At 48.8% G+C, this 20,819-nt stretch overlaps 1 protein-coding gene and 2 pseudogenes across 8 annotated transcripts in view; 2 read left to right on the forward strand and 1 right to left on the reverse strand.

Moving 5' to 3' along the window:
• The window catches only part of KIAA2012 (KIAA2012 ortholog), a 225,103-nt gene that overhangs the window by 142,458 nt on the left and 61,826 nt on the right, over positions 1-20,819 (forward strand). For 3 of the 8 annotated variants that reach the window (XM_083154093.1, XM_083154095.1, XM_083154098.1), the window contains exons 18-22: positions 133-198; positions 798-863; positions 6,678-6,743; positions 15,680-15,731; positions 20,357-20,533. In XM_083154093.1, the coding sequence (XP_083010219.1) occupies positions 133-198; positions 798-863; positions 6,678-6,743; positions 15,680-15,731; positions 20,357-20,533 (427 nt within the window). The remainder of the gene's footprint in view (positions 1-132; positions 199-797; positions 864-6,677; positions 6,744-15,679; positions 15,732-20,356; positions 20,534-20,819) is intronic. The other 5 variants (XM_083154096.1, XM_083154097.1, XM_083154101.1 and 2 more) reach the window with 5 other exon arrangements.
• LOC146025359 (5S ribosomal RNA) lies at positions 9,403-9,519 on the reverse strand (annotated as a pseudogene).
• On the forward strand, positions 11,179-11,295 carry LOC146025360 (5S ribosomal RNA; annotated as a pseudogene).

Here is a 20,819-nt window from a genome sequence, read left to right on the forward strand (position 1 = left end):
GGTCTGTACATACAGTAAGGGGTCAGGTGGTCTGTTCATACTGTACGGGGTTGGGGTGGTCTGTATGTGCAGGGTTGGGTGGTCTGTATGCGCAGGGCCTCATACCTAACCGGCCTGTTTCTGTACTTGCAGAAATCCCCTCAGTCCCCACGCAGAGGCTACGAGAGTCCACAGCAGGAGCTGACAGAGACCAACCACGTATGTACTGTGTCCTCTTCAGAATTACTTATTACAAGAGCATTCTAGTTGCTGGTACAATGTATCGCCCCCATTGAATATACTATTTAATTCTAAAGCACTTGCAAATGCCATAGCATTGTACAATTGGGAACAAACACCGCAAACTATTAAAGTTTAAATACAATTTAATTATACTTAATATTAATAAATCATTTTGATTGGATGCTCTAATACGGTTTTCCATTTACACTGTAACTAGTGGCTGTAGAACCAGCAGGATCTGTAGTAGTATCCCGCAGGGTCGGAACCACGGATTCGTTTTAGTGCATTATTGCTGCGTCTGTCTGTTATATTGGTGGAGAAGGCTGCTCAGTGCTGGCAGGAATTATATACTATAGCAAGACTCAGACATTAATCTATAAGTCATAGGAACAAGACCTCTTGTGAGCCAGGAAATTGGGTGAATATATGAGAGCTGGGTAATTATTGGGTAACGCATGTCACCAGTATAAGACAGTGATACATGTTCCATTAGTAAAAGTGCGTGTGTGTGTGTGTAACATGTTATGCCGGCATAAGAGCATGCATGTAACATGTTCACTGACCTAACTTTTCAGCAGGTGCAGAGGGAGGCTGGTGGGCGAAATACACCAAAGAAAGAAGAGGTGCAACTGCCAAATCTGGTAAGTCCAAAAATGAAAACCTAACATATCCACCCGGTCTGTCTAACAGTAACTACAGTCCCTGAGAAGTATGTACTCCACTTGCCAGCCGGTCTGTCTAACAGTAACTACAGTCCCTGAGAAGTATGTACTGCATTTCGCAGCCGGTCTATCTAACAGTAACTACAGTCCCTGAGAAGTATGTACTCCACTTGCCAGCCGGTCTATCTAACAGTAACTACAGTTCCTGAGAAGTATGTACTGCACTTGCCAGCCGGTCTGTCTAACAGTAACTACAGTCCCTGAGAAGTATGTACTGCACTTGCCAGCCGGTCTGTCTAACAGTAACTACAGTCCCTGAGAAGTATGTACTCCACTTGCCAGCCGGTCTATCTAACAGTAACTACAGTCCCGTAGAAGTATGTACTGCACTTCCCAGCCGGTCTATCTAACAGTAACTACAGTCCCTGAAAAGTATGTACTGCACTTCCCAGCCGGTCTATCTAACAGTAACTACAGTCCCTGAATAGTATGTACTGCACTTGCCAGCCGGTCTGTCTAACAGTAACTACAGTCCCTGAAAAGTATGTACTGCACTTCCCAGCCGGTCTATCTAACAGTAACTACAGTCCCGGAGAAGTATGTACTGCACTTCCCAGCCGGTCTATCTAACAGTAACTACAGTCCCGGAGAAGTATGTACTGCACTTGCCAGCCGGTCTGACTTGGCCCCAAGTACTTTGGCCATTCATCTGTCTTTATTCCGTGCACCTCCATGAGATTCTCAAAGATCTGGAGGTGAGTGTCAATGTCTGCTTCATTCTCCCGGAATGTGGGAACATCCTTAAATCCCAAGTGTTGCTTCTTTTGGCCAGAACTTTGGGGTGGCTCTGGAGTTCCACCGCCAGTAGGAATTTGTACCCCAAGTATTGCTTGGATTACCCCAGCTCTCTCCTGTGGGGTCGCACCATCACCAAGTGCCCCCAGCCAGCTCTGTAATGCAGCAGGAGTAACAATGGTGGACTCTGGTAACTTACTGGATGCATTGATACCACTGCCTGTCGGCACCTCTTCATCATCACTCAGGTGGTTGGGATCCTCTGGGTGCGCCCGATTCCACTCCAACAACCTCAGCACCAGTGTCTCCCAGGTCTCAGTCCCTTCATCTCTTATTTATTTAGCTACATGTGTCAATCATTCTGGGAGTGTGTCTATAACGCTGGGCAGAGTCAAGGCTCAATCAGAGCCTCTTTTACTCCGCCCACACACAGTCCCAGAATGACAAACAGGACTCCATGCGGCAGCTTCCTACAAACTAGCCTGCAGTGGCCGCGACCGGGGATCCATTTGCACCCCACTTCCTGCAGGCAGATAAACTACTGTGCGGAGGTTGCGCCTACCCTACCTGCGGCTGGGGACACTTACAATCACGGTCCCGCTGCCACTCCCTGCAGAGAACCGACCCCGCCTGCCCCCTCCTCCCCTGTTCTCATCATGGTGCCGGGGAACTTGCTATGGCTTTTGAACACATAGCTGGCAGAGCTGCCCCGTCGCTACAATCCCCCTATGCTCAGCAAGTCCCCCTCTCCCCACCCCTCTCTCCCACCACCGCCAAACAGCTTACCCGGGTACTACAGATGCGGCATTCGCGCAGGAAGCGGATCTTTTGGACGGATCTGATAAACGAGTGAGTGAGCCACCGCTCCCAAACAGGTGATCCTTCATTCTTTCAGTTTAGTTTTCCATTACAATGCATTTGCCTGAGCTCAGCACTGCCACCTGTGGCAGCTGAGATGTACTGACTCCGGAGACTGAGTACAGTGCTGTGACTGCAAGTGAAAGAAACAATCACAAGGCTGCTGCTGCTAGGGATGACCATCGGTGCAGACGCCATCGATGGTTGCAATCGATGGCGATTCTGCACCCAGCCATGGATTAGTGTTTTGCTCGGTCATGTATGTTCTTATTTGTTCAGCTCACTGTTTAAAAAAAAAAAAAACCAGTTGCTTTTACCGTTTACGCCAATAAAACATTGTACAACAAATAATGCTTCATTATTATCCAATTACCCCATTTTTAAAAGTCAGCCGGTAATCCGCCTAAAAGATCCGGATCTTCGCACAGATTGATCACTTGATCCCAGCTCTTTTTAGTGACCCATTCTGCCCATCTCTATATCCGGCCATGTATATCACTAAGCAAGTCCCCGCCCAAAACCAACCGTCCCTGTCACCGTCCACTGTCACCTTCCACCTCGCAGCCGCTTAAAAGCTGACCCAGCCAGGTACGTGTGTGTGTCTGAAACAAGTCCCCACCCAGACCCAACTGTCCCAGTCACCCCCCCCCCCCACCCCACTCCCTTCTCCCACCACCACCGCTAAACACCTACCCCGCCCAGGTATATCACTGAGCAAGTCCCCGTCCAGAACCCCCCGTCCCTGTCACCACCCACCCCGCACCCCTCTCCCGGAGCCCCTTAAAACGGTGAGAAGAGCACCCATAGGGCGCCTAGTAACATAGAAACATAGAATTTGACGGCAGATAAGAACCACTAGGCCCATCTAGTCTGCCCCTTTTTTTTAAACATGTTACCTCAAACCATATTTGATCCTTATTTTTTTGTAAGGATATCAATATGCTTATCCCAAGCATGTTTAAATTGTACTACTGTATTTGCGTCTACCACCTCTGATGGTAGGCTATTCCACTTATTTACTACTCTTTCTGTGAAAAAATTCTTCCTCGCATTTCCCCTGAATCTTCCTCCCTCTAGTGTCAGTGCATGTCCTCGTGTTCTGTTGCTCCTCTTCCTGTGAAGAATGTCTCCCACCTGTACCTTGTTAAAGCCCTTAATATATTTGAAAGTTTCTATCATGTCCCCCCTTTCCCTTCTCTGCTCTAAAGTATACATATTAAGATCTTTTAGTCTTTCCTGGTACATTTTGTGATGTAGGCCATGCACCATTTTAGTTGCTCTTCTTTGTACAGTCTCTAATGTATTTATATCCTTCTGGAGATATGGCCTCCAGAACTGAACACAATACTCTAGGTGAGGTCGTACCAATGACCTATACAGTGGCATTATTACTTCTTTCTTTCTACTGCTGATACCTCTCCCTATGCAACCAAGCATCTGACTTGCCTTCTTCATTGCTTTGTTACATTGCCTACCTGCTTTTAAGTCCCCTGAAATAGTGACACCTAGATCCCTCTCCTCCTCAGTAGTTTCCATTATAGTGCCATTTATACTATATTGAGTCTTTGGATTTCTGAGACCCAAGTGCATGATTTTGCATTTTTTGGCATTAAACTGTAGTTGCCATTCTCTTGACCATTTCTCTAATCTGCCTAGATCCTCAATCATTTGTTTTACCCCTCCTGGTGTGTCTACCCTGTTGCATACCTTTGTGTCATCTGCAAAAAGGCACATTTTACCCTCAATTCCATTTGCAATATCAAATGTAACTAATACCTTTCATCCTGCAAAATCCTTGCAGGTGAGGTTTCCGTGCTGTATGGTAAAACTTCTCCTGCTCTCTCATTGTGTTCTCCCCTTGATTGCTGACCACAACTTCTGGCTGACGCTCCATCCTGATATTCTGCAGTGTTACTGTTGCTTCTATCCAGTACCTTGTAATATCTGCAGAAACTGTGTGATATCCCTCCGCTGCCGGTAAATGTGAGGATACCGGGTGACCTGTGTACCCTGGGGTTCAGGGATCACACAGCAGAGTCGGTAACAATGAAAACAAGTTGTACTAGGGATGGCCATCGACCATCGGTGATTAGAAATCATCGATGGTTTATAGCCGATGTCGAATAGTTTTGCCATCGATGGGGGAGAACCAGATGGTTTCCCACCATCGATGTAAAGCTTAAAACGAATAGTTTCGTTTTTGCTTTTTCCCTACAGTGCCGGGACACGGAGCATAGCTCCGCCCCCGACACCAGCAAAGCCCCGCCCCTGCATTTTGATTGGCCCACAGGCCACTCAATCAGAGAAAATGGATGACCATCGATATGCAAAAATATCGATGGTTATCCATAGAATGGTTATACACTATCGATGGGCTGCTGCACTTTTGCCATCGATGGCAACCATCGATGGCAAAGGCAACGATGGCCATCCCTAAGTTGTACTTTATTAAGGGAGACCAAGAAATCCAGTAACCAGCAGCAGCAGGATTACGGTATACTAACAAAGTCCACTCACAGTTCAGCAAAGTCTCCTCAAGCTGCTGCTATACAGTGTATCAGTGTATCTCCTACAGTCCTGAGCAGCACTGACAGCTTTAGCAGGCACACAGAATGGCTATTCACTGATTACTCAGCAAGGGGACGGCACCCCAACCTCCAGTGACTATAGCTGTGCACCTCACCTCACACAGTCACCTAGGGATGGCCATCGACCATCGATGATTCAAAATCATCGATGGTTCATGGCAGATGTCGAATACTTTAGCCATCGATGGTAGAGAACCAGATGGTTTCCCTCCATCGATGGAACAGCAAAACGATGTTTTGCTTTTTTTTTTTTAAGTGCCGGGACACGGAGCATAGCTCCGCCCCCGACCCCCGTGAAGCCCCGCCCCCGTATTTTGATTGGCCCACATGCCAATCAAACAAACACAATGGATGACTATCGATATGTAAAAATTTCAATGGTCATCTATAGCATAGTTTAGCTCTATCGATGGCCAGTTGCAGAATTGCCATCGATAGCAACCATCGATGGCAATGGCAACGATGGGCATCCCTACAGTCACCTCTTCTTCCACTTTCTCTCTCCCACAATCCACCTTTGCTGGTTCTTTCCATTTTCTCCTTTCGGATTGGTGGACCATGCTGTCAATCTTTACAAAGGGGAAGGAGGAAGGCTTTTCTAAAAGGAACACTTCCTTACTGTCTGCTTTTGAAAGGCTTCCTGTTTGTGAACTCTGCCGACTGAGGGCTTTAATTTAAGAATACAAATCTTGGGCCATAGAGTAACTCATTTCTAAAATGTACAGGCAGGCCCTATACTTTGCTTCCTCACAGCATGTACTGCACTTACCAGCCGGTCTGTCTAACAGTAGCTACAGTCCCTGAGAAGTATGTACTCCACTTGCCAGCAAGTCTGTCTAACAGTAACTACAGTCCCTGAGAAGTATGTACTCCACTTGCCAGCCGGTCTGTCTAACAGTAACTACAGTCCCTGAGAAGTATGTACTCCACTTGCCAGCAAGTCTGTCTAACTGAACTACAGTCCCTGAGAAGTATGTACTCCACTTGCCAGCTGGTCTGTCTAACAATAACTACAGTCCCTGAGAAGCATGTACTCCACTTTCCAGCCGGTCTGTCTAACAGTAACTACAGTCCCCGAGAAGCATGTACTCCACTTGCCAGCCGGTCTGTCTAACAGTAACTACAGTCCCTGAGAAGTATGTACTCCACTTGCCAGCTGGTCTGTCTAACAGTAACTACAGTCCCTGAGAAGTATGTACTCCACTTGCCAGCCGGTTTGTCTAACAGTAACTACAGTCCCTGAGAAGCATGTACTCCACTTGCCAGCCGGTCTGTCTAACAGTAACTACAGTCCCTGAGAAGCATGTACTCCACTTGCCAGCCGGTCTGTCTAACAGTAACTACAGTTCCTGAGAAGTATGGGTGAATATATGAGAGCTGGGTAATTACTGGGTAACGCATGTCACCAGTATAAGACAGTGATACATGTTCCATTAGTATAAGAGAGTGTGCATGTAACATGTTATGCTGAAATAACAGAGCGTGTGTGTGTAACATGTTATGCCGGCATAAGAGCATGCATGTAACATGTTCCACTGACATGACTTTTCAGCAGGTGCAGAGGGAGGCTGGTGGGAGAAATACACCAAAAAAAGAAGAGGTGCAATTGCCAAATCTGGTAAGTCCAAAATGAAAACCTAACATATCCACCTGGTCTGTCTTAACAGTAACTACAGTCCCGGAGAAGTATGTACTGCACTTGCCAGCCAGTCTGTCTAACAGTAACTACAGTCCCTGAGATGTATGTACTACACTTCCCAGCCGGTCTGTCTAACAGTAACTACAGTCCCTGAGAAGTATGTACTACACTTGCCAGCTGGTCTGTCTAACAGTAACTACAGTCCCTGAGAAGTATGTATTGCACTTGCCAGCCGGTCTGTCTAACAGTAACTACAGTCCCTGAGAAGTATGTATTGCACTTGCCAGCCGGTCTGTCTAACCGTATCTACAGTCCCTGAGAAGTATGTACTACACTTGCCAGCCGGTCTGTCTAACAGTAGCTACAGTCCATGAGAAGTATGTATTGCACTTGTCAGCCGTTCTGTCTAACAGTAACTACAGTCCCTGAGAAGTATGTACTGCACTTGCCAGCCGGTCTGTCTAACAGTAACTACAGTCCCTGAGAAGTATGTATTAGACTTGCCAGCCAGTCTGTCTAACAGTAACTACAGTCCCTGAGAAGTATGTACTGCACTTGCCAGCCGGTCTGTCTAACAGTAACTACAGTCCCTGAGAACTATGTACTACACTTGCCAGCCGGTCTGTCTAACAGTAACTACAGTCCCTGAGAACTATGTACTACACTTGCCAGCCAGTCTGTCTAACAGTAACTACAGTCCCTGAGAAGTATGTACTCTGCTTACTATTACACACCAGATTCTGCCGCCACTAAAACAAGACCTGGGTTTTGGTGGTGATTCAGTCAGCCACTGGTTGTACAAAGTGATCTCTGGTCCCGGTTAAGGTGCCCAAACAATTATAGGCCCACGATTAACCTGCGACTAGCCACAAGGCAGCATTTAATGCCTGCAGCTAAGTGCATCTCCTCTTCTCCAGTCATAACTTATTGTATACAAACATAATGTAACGTTAAAAGTAATGTTGATAACACAGAGACAGAACATTATGACTTTTTATTCAAAGGGGAGGAATCCAATTGCAGGTGAAGTTCTTGCACCTGTGAGTTAGCACAACCTCACCTCTGGAAGAGCATAGCACAAGGAGTTACCAGCATCAGCAACTCACATCCTTCAAATGGAATAAGATACCCCAATATGTCAAAAAGGTTAACAAATTGACATTTTGGGCCAATTTTTTAAAGCGGCAATCAATTATATGGTAATACCAACCTGATTTTCAATGTAAATGATTGCCGCTTTAACAAAATGGGAAAACTCTCCCAAAATCTCTCACTTTCTGATTCTCACACCCTATTACATTTGTCCCACTGTATGTAGGACGCAGGATGAGTAAAGTACTTTATAATAGGTTATGTGTGGCCATAGTCTGATCCTCGTAGTGTCTAGATGGATGTTGGAGCCAGATGACACCCACAGGACATAGAACACTAATGTTATTTGTTATGGAAATAGTTCTGATTATTATCCAAGCCTGGAGGGTCTCCTGTCCCACAGACCGTGTAGAAGAGTTCAGAGCGGACATTACGATCCTCCCAGACAACAGGGTCTCTTGTCTCACAGGCCGAGTAGGAGAGTTCAGAGCGGACATTACGATCCTCCAAGACAGCAGGGACTCTTGTCTCACAGGCCGAGTAGGAGAGTTCAGAGCGGACATTACAATCATCCTAGCCAGCAGGATCTCCTGTCCCACAGGCCGTGTAGAAGAGTTCAGAGCTGACATTACGATCCTCCCGGCCAGCAGTGTCTCTTGTCTCACAGGCCGAGTAGGAGAGTTCAGAGCGGACATTACGATCCTCCCAGCCAGCATAGTCTCTTGTCTCACAGGCCAAGAAGTAGAGTTCAGAGCGGATATTACAATCAACCTAGCCAGCAGGGCCTCCTGTCTCCCATGCTGAGTAGAAGAGCTCAGAGTGGACATGATTGCTATTGATAATAACTGGGTGAAGTGTCACAGGCAGAGTTTATTTAGAGAAAAATATAGGGAAAGAATTAATGATGACCAACATTTGACCTATTATTAGAAAAATTCGTATATGGTACTAGGTTGGCGGTGCTCCCAAAGAGAGTTCAGCGAAATAACTGAATTAGGATAGGTGTCTAAAGATAGACGCAGGGAGAACAGAACCGGTTTTTGGGGCACACTTTAAATAATGGATAAGTGAAAGAATTGTGGAGAAATGGGTGAGATAAAATCTAACCTTTATTAATTGATACTTAAAATATATACATGCACACGTCAATTTTAATGCAAGGGACAAATTTATATGCACAATAGCAAGTGAATTAGAGGTGTAGTAATGGATTATATAATAGTAAAATACAAAATGCAACAAGGGTTGTTACACAATATCCGTCAAGTAGGCGAAAATGATTTGCAGGGGTTTAACCAGACAAAAAGCAAATTTTAAGCAAGACAACAATAATAATAATAATAACATGCATAACCAATGTGCCAATATGATTGATTAATTTGACTGAGTCTTGCTGCGGACCCTCAATTGATAACATACAATAAAATAACCCTTCTATAATCACATGGGTCACAGGTTAAGTTGTTTTCGGTGGAGTAGAGTTTGTAGATGAAGAGAAAGGGGAGAATGCTCTTCGTGTGCACTCGCTGCTTCTGCTGTCTGGATGTTAATACAGCACTGGATATTCCCTGGTGGTCTCCCAAGAGGTACTGATCCAGCCAGTCACTGCTTAGCTGCTGAGTTCGGATGGGATCAGGCGGCACAGCGATGTATGGCAGTATATATCGTCAGATGAGAGAGCCTCAAATGTTACTGGGAGCCAGATGTCACTTCTGCTTTTCACCTGGTGTCACCCAGGTGAATGAGAGAGTGAGCGAGTCCAGGTGAGAGATGGTGATAAGGTGGAAATAGGCAGAGGAGGAGAAAAATGATGCACAGGTACACTGGTACACTGAATATATAAATGGATGGTTATATGTGCCCACTGCTAGAGTTTTACGGGTTCTGTAGTTACTGTACCAGTAATGGGAAATACTGTGCACTGTACCACATGCAGGGGTGAGTAAGGTCTTTATGAACCGGGGGTTAATGTATGTGCACACTGGTCACAGAATCATTAGTAGCAGCATACATAGTAGGATATAACATTTGCTTGTATCGGCACGGAATAAAGAAAATTGAAAATATGGAAAAAATATATATAAACAGTTGGTCCCCTTTTGAGATTAAAGATTTAGTGTAAATAGTATGATAGGTGGTTGGCACCTGATGCAGGGAAAAATACACAGTTGGGATGATCTAAATTCACAGTATCTAATCTAGGTTCTAAGAGTGGTGCTAGGACCCACTATTATATACCTTTTGAATGCTATGCGCAAAGGTAATTTAGGTTAGATTAGAAGAGTACCAGTTTAGATGATAATTTTGGTAATAACTGGCAGCAGGTACCGGTGCCTGTAGGTCAATTAGTTACACTCTAGAGAAATGCGACTGGTGCCAGTATAATCAATGCAAGCCGCCGGACGACTGCCGTCCGTGGGTTGGGGTCAAAAACCCCAGGATCATGTGGGTATGGCAAATCAGTCTAGCAGCTAACCTGTGAGAAGGGTGTATGTCTAAATGGGTAACGCTCAGACCAAAAACACCGCGAGCTGCTCGTTACAGTGACAGTCAGGTGAGGCGTGAGCGTCCGGCTCAATGTAAGGTGGCGGTAGCCGTGGAGTCACGTAACAGACACGCAGTCTGTCCGTGAACACATGGATATATAAATATATAAATACAGTGACAGGGTTTAAATACCTTTACGCAAACCGTCGGGGTTCAGTCACAGACATGCAGTCTGTCCATGGACCGTTTCCCACCGTCGGAGCTGCTAAACCGCACTTGCCGGAGAGAGAGTGGAGGAGGGCTCCGTGTGGCTGGAAAAGCCCTGACGTCGGAGACACGTGTTTCGCCCCGATTGGGCTTGATCACATTGACGTCAATGTGATCAATCTTTAATCTCAAAAGGGGACCAACTGTTTATATATATTTTTTCCATATTTTCAATTTTCTTTATTCCGTGCCGATACAAGCAAATGTTATATCCTACTATGTATGCTGCTACTAATGACTCTGTGACCAGTGTGCACATACATTAACCCACGGTTCATAAAGACCTTACTCACCCCTGCATGTGGTACAGTGCACAGTATTTCCCATTACTGGTACAGTAACTACAGAACCCGTAAAACTCTAGCAGTGGGCACATATAACCATCCATTTATATATTCAGTGTACCAGTGTACCTGTGCATAATTTTTCTCCTCCTCTGCCTATTTCCACCTTATCACCATCTCTCACCTGGACTCGCTCACTCTCTCATTCACCTGGGTCACACCAGGTGGAAAGCAGAAGTGACATCTGGCTCCCAGTAACATTTGAGGCTCTCTCATCTGACGATATATACTGCCATACATCGCTGTGCCGCCTGATCCCATCCGAACTCAGCAGCTAAGCAGTGACTGGCTGGATCAGTACCTCTTGGGAGACCACCAGGGAATATCCAGTGCTGTATTAACATCCAGACAGCAGAAGCAGCGAGTGCACACGAAGAGCATTCTCCCCTTTCTCTTCATTCTACAAACTCTACTCCACCGAAAACAACTTAACCTGTGACCCATGTGATTATAGAAGGGTTATTTTATTGTATGTTATCAATTGAGGGTCCGCAGCAAGACTCAGTCAAATTAATCAATCATATTGGCACATTGGTTATGCATGTTATTATTATTATTGTTGTCTTGCTCAAAATTAGCTTTTTGTCTGGTTAAACCCCTGCAAATCATTTTCGCCTACTTGACGGATATTGTGTAACAACCCTTGTTGCATTTTGTATTTTACTATTATATAATCCATTACTACACCTCTAATTCACTTGCTATTGTGCATATAAATTTGTCCCTTGCATTAAAATTGACGTGTGCATGTATATATTTTTAGTATCAATTAATAAAGGTTAGATTTTATCTCACCCATTTCTCCACAATTCTTTCACTTATCCATTATTTAAAGTGTGCCCCAAAAACCCGTTCTGTTCTCCCTGCGTCTATCTTTGGACATGATTGCTCCCAGCCAGCAGGGCCTCCTGTCTCCCATGCTGAGTAGAGGTGCTCAGGGTGGACATGATTACTCCCAGTCAGCAGGGCCTCCTGTCTCCCAGGCTGAGTAGAGGTGCTCAGAGTGGACCTGATTGCTCCAAGCTAGCAGGGCCTCCTGTCTCCCAGGCTGAATAGAAGTGCTCAGAGTGGACCTGATTGCTCCAAGCTAGAAGGGCCTCCTGTCTCCCAGGCTGAGTAGAAGAGCTCAGAGTGGACATGATTACTACCAGCCAGCAGGGCCTCATGTCTCCCTGGCTGAGTAGAAGAGCTCAGAGTGGACATGATTGCTCCAACCCAGCAGGGCCTCCTGTCTCCCTGGCTGAGTAGAAGTGCTCAGAGTGGTCATGATTACTCCCAGCCAGCAGGGCCTCCTGTCTCCCACGCTGAGTAGAAGTGCTCAGAGTGGACATGATTACTCCCAGCCAGCAGGGCCTCCTGTCTCCCAGGCTGAGTAGAAGAGCTCAGAGTGGACATGATTGCTCCCAGCCAGCAGGGCCTCCTGTCTCCCAGGCTAAGTAGAAGAGCTCAGAGTGGACATGATTACTCCCAGCCAGCAGGGCCTCCTGTCTCCCAGGCTGAGTAGAAGAGCTCAGAGTGGACATGATTGCTCCAAGCCAGCAGGGCCTCCTGTCTCCCAGGCTGAGTAGAAGTGCTCAGAGTGGACATGATTACTACCAGCCAGCAGGGCCTCCTGTCTCCCAGGCTAAGTAGAAGAGCTCAGAGTGGTCATGATTACTCCCAGCCAGCAGGGCCTCCTGTCTCCCTGGCTGAGTAGAAGAGTGGACATGATTACTCCCAGCCAGCAGGGCCTCCTGTCTCCCAGGCTGAGTAGAGGTGCTCAGAGTGGAGCTGATTGCTCCAAGCTAGCAGGGCCTCCTGTCTCCCAGGCTGAATAGAAGTGCTCAGAGTGGACCTGATTGCTCCAAGCTAGAAGGGCCGCCTGTCTCCCAGGCTGAGTAGAAGTGCTCAGAGTGGACATGATTACTACCAGCCAGCAGGGCCTCCTGTCTCCCTGGCTGAGTAGAAGAGCTCAGAGTGGACATGATTGCTCCAAGCCAGCAGGGCCTCCTGGCTGAGTAGAAGTGCTCAGAGTGGACATGATTACTACCAGCCAGCAGGGCCTCCTGTCTCCCAGGCTGAGTAGAAGAGCTCAGAGTGGTCATGATTACTCCCAGCCAGCAGGGCCTCCTGTCTCCCACGCTGAGTAGAAGTGCTCAGAGTGGACATGATTACTCCCAGCCAGCAGGGCCTCCTGTCTCCCAGGCTGAGTAGAAGAGCTCAGAGTGGACATGATTGCTCCCAGCCAGCAGGGCCTCCTGTCTCCTAGGCTAAGTAGAAGAGCTCAGAGTGGTCATGATTACTCCCAGCCAGCAGGGCCTCCTGTCTCCCTGGCTGAGTAGAAGAGCTCAGAGTGGACATGATTGCTCCAAGCCAGCAGGGCCTCCTGTCTCCCAGGCTGAGTAGAAGTGCTCAGAGTGGACATGATTACTACCAGCCAGCAGGGCCTCCTGTCTCCCAGGCTAAGTAGAAGAGCTCAGAGTGGTCATGATTACTCCCAGCCAGCAGGGCCTCCTGTCTCCCTAGCTGAGTAGAAGAGCTCAGAGTGGACATGATTACTCCCAGCCAGCAGGGCCTCCTGTCTCCCAGGCTGAGTAGAGGTGCTCAGAGTGGACCTGATTACTCCCAGCCAGCAGGGTCTTCTGTCTCCCTGGCTGAGTAGAAGAGCTCAGACTGGACATGATTGCTCCCAGCCAGCAGGGCCTCCCGTCTCCCATGCTGAGTAGAAGTGCTCAGAGTGGACATGATTACTCCCAGCCAGCAGGGCCTCCTGTCTCCCTGGCTGAGTAGAAGAGCTCAGAGTGGACATGATTGCTCCCAGCCAGCAGGGCCTCCTGTCTCCCACGCTGAGTAGAAGTGCTCAGAGTGGACATGATTACTCCCAGCCAGCAGGCAGGGTCGGATTTCCCATTAGGCCCGTGAGGCACAATGTATGGGTGGCAGCGGGCAACATTGAGATCAGATGGCCGGCAGTGCAGCAGCCTGGCCAAGTGGAGCGGGCATTGGCAAATGATGAGCAGCGCTGCTGGTGTCATGATCGGCGGCGGTGCCGCTTGTCACTCACCACTGCCCTCTCACGTGTGTTTGCAGTCCGACTACTGCCACAGCGATGTCACCGTCTGGTCCGGAACTTGAAGTTCAGCTAGCTCAGTGTGCTGATGCTGAGCTCAGCTGAGCCACTGCCCCCCCTGCCGCTATTGGCTGCTGTGTCAATGGGCGTGCAGGGTGGGCGTCATACTGTGTGTGTGGCTGTGTGCCTCAGCTCCAGGCTCGCGGCTGCCGGCGCCCTCCCTCCCTCTCGAGTAGAGTTCACTGCACTACAGAATGAAAAAAAAAAAGGTGTGTACCGCTGTGGCTGAAGTTTGATTATCTATATATATAATCAAAGTTCAGCCTGAACAATGAATATGTGAATGTGAAAATAGGGGGGGGGGGGAGTGTCAGGTTGTGCCTAGGAGCGGCCTGATCCCTAAATTCACCCTCCTGTCTCCCAGGCTGAGTAGAAGAGCTCAGAGAGAATGTGACAATTCCTCCCAGTCTACGGTATCTTGGACTCTGTACGCTACTAAAATTCATTTGAAATTAAACAATGACGATGCAGTTGAAATGCAGATTTTTGGCTTTAATGTAAGGGTTAAATAAATGTTGTATGAAACCTTTAGGAATTGCAGCCGTTTTTATACACCATCCGGTTTCCCGATTTTGGCAAAGTATAATCTGACCTTTTCTAGTTCACATGCATCTGAATTATGGCAGACTTAGATATATACCCCTACCTCTTGGAAAGCTGCATTGTGAAGGGGTTTCTATTTGCCATGGAAAGGATCCTGCGATCATCCACCAGTGTTGTCTTCTGTGGATGTCTGGGCTTTCTTGTGTTATCCTGAGCATTCTTTCTCAGAATGTACCAATCTGGTAATCTGGCCTTTCCCAAGGTTCCCGCTATCTCTGATGGATGTTTGAGTGTTTGCAGCCGAAGGACGGCCGGTGTCACCAGCATCGAGAGCTTCTGTGACCGCATGTTGTGGATTCACAACAGCTTTCAAATGCAAATGCCGCACTTAATGAGCTCACGAGCCCCGACCGGTTCATGACACGGCTTCTGAGTCCAATCTCCAATTACTTTGGAAAAGAGGTGGCCACACACCCTTCCTCCAGTTTGTATGTAAATAAATGAAATGTAGTCTTGGTCTAATTTTACTGGTAACCCTGCAGCAGGAGTGGTGAGCCCTTTACTATTTTGCCCCTCACTGGTTCAAAAGTTCACATATACTTATAGTAACCGTCTTGGTAAGGTTTGTCCCTAATGTTGGTTAGTAACCTGCTTAATGGTTAGTAGGGATTAAAGGAATCGTCCTTCGCAGTTAGGATGAATTGATATGACAGTAAGTAGTTTGACTCACATCATTGTCTGGACGGACATTACTATTGTACCGCTAAACAGTCACTTTGCCTCCCAGCTGCTGGTGCTGATCCTTTGGTACAGATTTCTCTGGAGGTTTTCAACGGCAGCTTCCTAGTGCAATTAGTAGAGAGATACTTCCAGAAACATGGCGCAATTAGATAGTTACATTTCCCCGCCTGTAGTGAGTGTCAGCGGCTTCCTCAGAACAAGGGGTACACCAAAGCCCCTCAGCTGGGGACAATGCTCCGTCCTATCACACAGGGTCCCTGTACCAGTAATGATGGGGAGGGGGGAATACTTCATGTGAATTCATCTTTATAGATATATCATTTTCTCCATAGCAGACCAAAAGTGAGCGGACGTCTGAGAGCGAGAAATCTGAGGCCTCACCAGGTAATAAACATCATTCACTTCTAATACTCGTGAGAGTCGTGAAAAAGGGAACATAAAATCTAAGGAAATAGTCAGAATAGATGCATTGGCGATAGGAACGCTCAACCTCAGATGTTCACTGGGGTCCCCAGCACAAATTCACACTATCGGTTGTGACGCACAGTACGGATTGTGAAGCACTGTATATCAGGTGTGTACTGGGCGCCCCCCGGCACATACTCGCACTACTGATTGTCACGCACTGTATCAGGTGTGTACTGGGCGTCCCCCGGCACATACTCGCACTACTGATTGTCACGCACTGTATCAGGTGTGTACTGGGCGTCCCCCGGCACATACTCGCACTACTGATTGTGATGCACTGTATCAGGTGTGTACTGGGCGTCCCCTGGCACATACTCGCACTACTGATTGTCACGCACTGTATCAGGTGTGTACTGGGCGTCCCCCGGCACATACTCGCACTACTGATTGTGATGCACTGTATCAGGTGTGTACTGGGCGTCCCCTGGCACATACTCGCACTACTGATTGTCACGCACTGTATCAGTTGTGTACTGGGCGCCCCCCGGCACATACTCGCACTACTGATTGTCACGCACTGTATCAGGTGTGTACTGGACGTCCCTTGGCACATACTCGCACTACTGATTGTCACGCACTGTATCAGGTGTGTACTGGACGTCCCTCGGCACATACTCGCACTACTGATTGTCACGCACTGTATCCGGTGTGTACTGGGCGTCCCCCGGCACATACTCGCACTACTGATTGTCACGCACTGTATCAGGTGTGTACTGGGCGTCCCCCGGCACATACTCGCACTACTGATTGTCACGCACTGTATCAGGTGTGTACTGGGCGTCCCCCCGGCACATACTCGCACTACTGATTGTCACGCACTGTATCAGGTGTGTACTGGGCGTCCCCCGGCACATACTCGCACTACTGATTGTCACGCACTGTATCAGGTGTGTACTGGGCGTCCCCCGGCACATACTTACACTACTGATTGTCACGCACTGTATCAGGTGTATACTGGGCGTCCCCCGGCACATACTTACACTACTAATTGTCACGCACTGTATCAGGTGTGTACTGGCACATACTCGCACTACTGATTGTCACGCACTGTATCAGGTGTGTACTGGGCGCCCCCCGGCACATACTCGCACTACTGATTGTCACGCATTGTATCAGGTGTGTACTGGGCGTCCCCCGGCACATACTCGCACTACTGATTGTCACGCACTGTATCAGGTGTGTACTGGGCGTCCCCCGGCACATACTCGCACTACTGATTGTCACGCACTGTATCAGGTGTGTACTGGGCGTCCCTCGGCACATACTCGCACTACTGATTGTCACGCACTGTATCAGGTGTGTACTGGGCGTCCCTCGGCACATACTCGCACTACTGATTGTCACGCACTGTATCAGGTGTGTACTGGGCATCCCTCGGCACATACTCGCACTACTGATTGTCACGCACTGTATCAGGTGTGTACTGGGCGTCCCCCGGCACATACTTACAGTGCGTCACAATCAGTAGTGTATCAGGTGTGTACTGGGTGTCCCCCCGCACATACTTACACTACTGATTGTGACGCACTGTATCAGGTGTGTACTGGGCGCCCCCCGGCACATACTCGCACTACTGATTGTCACGCACTGTATCAGGTGTGTACTGGGCACTGGGCGTCCCCCGGCACATACTCGCACTACTGATTGTCACGCACTGTATCAGGTGTGTACTGGGCGTCCCCCGGCACATACTTACACTACTGATTGTGACGCACTGTATCAGGTGTGTACTGGGTGTCCCCCCGCACATACTTACACTACTGATTGTGACGCACTGTATCAGGTGTGTACTGGGCGCCCCCCGGCACATACTCGCACTACTGATTGTCACGCACTGTATCAGGTGTGTACTGGGCGTCCCCCGGCACATACTTGCACTACTGATTGTCACGCACTGTATCAGGTGTGTACTGGGCGTCCCCGGCACATACTCGCACTACTGATTGTGACGCACTGTATCAGGTGTGTACTGGGCGTCCCCCGGCACATACTCGCACTACTGATTGTGACGCACTGTATCAGGTGTGTACTGGGCGCCCCCCGGCACATATTTGCACTACTGATTGTCCCGCACTGTATCAGGTGTGTACTGGGCGCCCCCCGGCACATACTCGCACTACTGATTGTCACGCACTGTATCAGGTGTGTACTGGGCGTCCCCCGGCACATACTTGCACTACTGATTGTCACGCACTGTATCAGGTGTGTACTGGGCGTCCCCGGCACATACTCGCACTACTGATTGTGACGCACTGTATCAGGTGTGTACTGGGCGTCCCCCGGCACATACTCGCACTACTGATTGTGACGCACTGTATCAGGTGTGTACTGGGCGCCCCCCGGCACATACTCGCACTACTGATTGTCCCGCACTGTATCAGGTGTGTACTGGGCGCCCCCCGGCACATACTCGCACTACTGATTGTCACGCACTGTATCAGGTGTGTACTGGGCGTCCCCCGGCACATACTCGCACTACTGATTGTCACGCACTGTATCCGGTGTGTACTGGGCGTCCCCCGGCACATACTCGCACTACTGATTGTCACGCACTGTATCAGGTGTGGACTGGGCGTCCCCCGGCACATACTCGCACTACTGATTGTCACGCACTGTATCAGGTGTGTACTGGGCGTCCCCCGGCACATACTCGCACTACTGATTGTCACGCACTGTTCCAGGTGTGTACTGGGCGTCCCCCGGCACATACTCGCACTACTGATTGTCACGCACTGTATCCGGTGTGTACTGGGCGTCCCCCGGCACATACTCGCACTACTGATTTCACGCACTGTATCCGGTGTGTACTGGGCGTCCCCCGGCACATACTCGCACTACTGATTGTCACGCACTGTATCAGGTGTGTACTGGGCGTCCCCCGGCACATACTCGCACTACTGATTGTCACGCACTGTATCAGGTGTGTACTGGGCGTCCCCCGGCACATACTCGCACTACTGATTGTCACGCACTGTATCAGGTGTGTACTGGACGTCCCTCGGCACATACTCGCACTACTGATTGTCACGCACTGTATCAGGTGTGTACTGGGCGTCCCCCGGCACATACTTGCACTACTGATTGTCACGCACTGTATCAGGTGTGTACTGGTATCCCCTGGCACAGACTCGCACTACTGATTGTGACCCACTGTATCAGGTGTGTACTGGGCATCCCCTGGCACAGACTCACACTACTGATTGTGACGCACTGTATCAGGTGTGTACTGGGCATCCCCTGGCACAGTCTCACACTACTGACTGTGACGCACTGTATCAGATGTGTACTGGGCATCCCCTGGCACAGACGCACACTACTGATTGTGACGCACTGTATCAGGTGTGTACTGGGTGTCCCCTGGCACAGACTCACACTACTGATTGTGACGCACTGTATCAGGTGTGTACTGGGTGTCCCCTGGCACAGACTCACACTACTGATTGTGACGCACTGTATAAGGTGTGTACTGGGCATCCCCCAGCACAGACTCACACTACTGATTGTGACGCACTGTATCAGGTGTGTACTGGGTGTCCCCTGGCACAGACTCACACTACTGATTGTGATGCACAGTATCAGTCTACTGGTGAAATGAAAGTGGGCTATCTTAGTTCTCTCCATTGGGAAGGATGAGCTCTGACGGAGGTTAAAGGTTCCCCATACATAACTTGTCCTTAGGAAAAGTTGGACCTGATTGTCCCGGGAGCATGCGATTTATCACATGCATCTTGCAGGGAGCTGCAGGCGGAGGGAGCGGGGGGAGGCAGCGGATGCCGGCGAGGGGACCAGGGAGCAGAGGACAGCAGCGGGTGGGGGATGCCCGCGACCAGTGAGCCGAGCAGGGGGGGAGGCGGAGGCAACTAGGGAGCCAGGCAGGGGAAGCCGCTGTTGGGCAGTGCCAGCGGGAGCACTTAAAACAAAAAGCCCATACAATTGAATGTGCAGCCTCTGATTGGAGAGAGGTCTCAGACAATCAGTGCCTTCCTATTCATTTGTAAGTGCTCCAGCTGGCGCTTCCCCTGCCCGGCTTCCTTGCTCCTCCTGCTCCCTACGCCCGGATCTCTGGTTGACGGCATCCCCCACCCGCTGCCATCCTCCACCCGGATCTGGGCTGCACATAAGATATATCTGTCCGACCTCCTTACTCCGATCCGATGCACACGGGACCGCGCATCAGGTCGGACGGGTTGTCTACATGTGCAATTTGGGTGAATTTCACGGCCCCATTCATCCGAATCGGGTGAAATTGTACCCAAATCGCATAGTGCATGGGGTCCTTAAGGGTCCAGCAGAATGACTGGGTATTACCGCCGCCAACTGCAGTTGTCATGGATCATGAAAGAATGGCCTGCTACAGGTCCCTGAGGACTGGAGTTGTGAAACCTATTAATGTGGTCTCAGACAAGTCTTTATGTAAAAGAACTTTAAGCATAAGCAGAATTATAATTAGCATATTACGTAATTACGAAGGAGGGAGGGCCCTGCTCACATGGGAGGAACAGTCTTCTCTGTGTTTTACTTCTGCCATTATACTCCCTCAGATACCACAGACCTAATGCCAAAGTCACCAACTGTGACACCACACACAGACCAGACATCACCTGCTGCAGATACACTCACACTACAATTACAGGCAAGCCAGAGGGGAGATGTGGCACCAGCGCCACCTACAGCCCAGGAACAACGCAGCAGCAAGCAGGAAGTCACCATCCTAACAAGTATTATTATCCTTTATTTATATGGCTTCCCATTGGATCTGCAGCACCCAGTTACACACTATATAATCCAGGAGGCTGTGACTTACAGCTGAATACAATAGAGGACAAGTACAGTGCACATAACCATAGCTGCATCAGCAGAGGACACTGCCATAAGTATCAGGGGGGCAGAGAACCAGGGATCTGCAGCACCCTATTACAGAGTTTATAACCCAGGAGACAGTGACTTACAGCTGTATACCATAGAGGACAAGTACAGCATACTTGCCTACCCTCCCGCATTTAG

Source organism: Crinia signifera, chromosome 7, assembly GCF_055691185.1.
Source record: "Crinia signifera chromosome 7, ASM5569118v1, whole genome shotgun sequence".
NCBI lineage: Eukaryota > Metazoa > Chordata > Amphibia > Anura > Myobatrachidae > Crinia > Crinia signifera.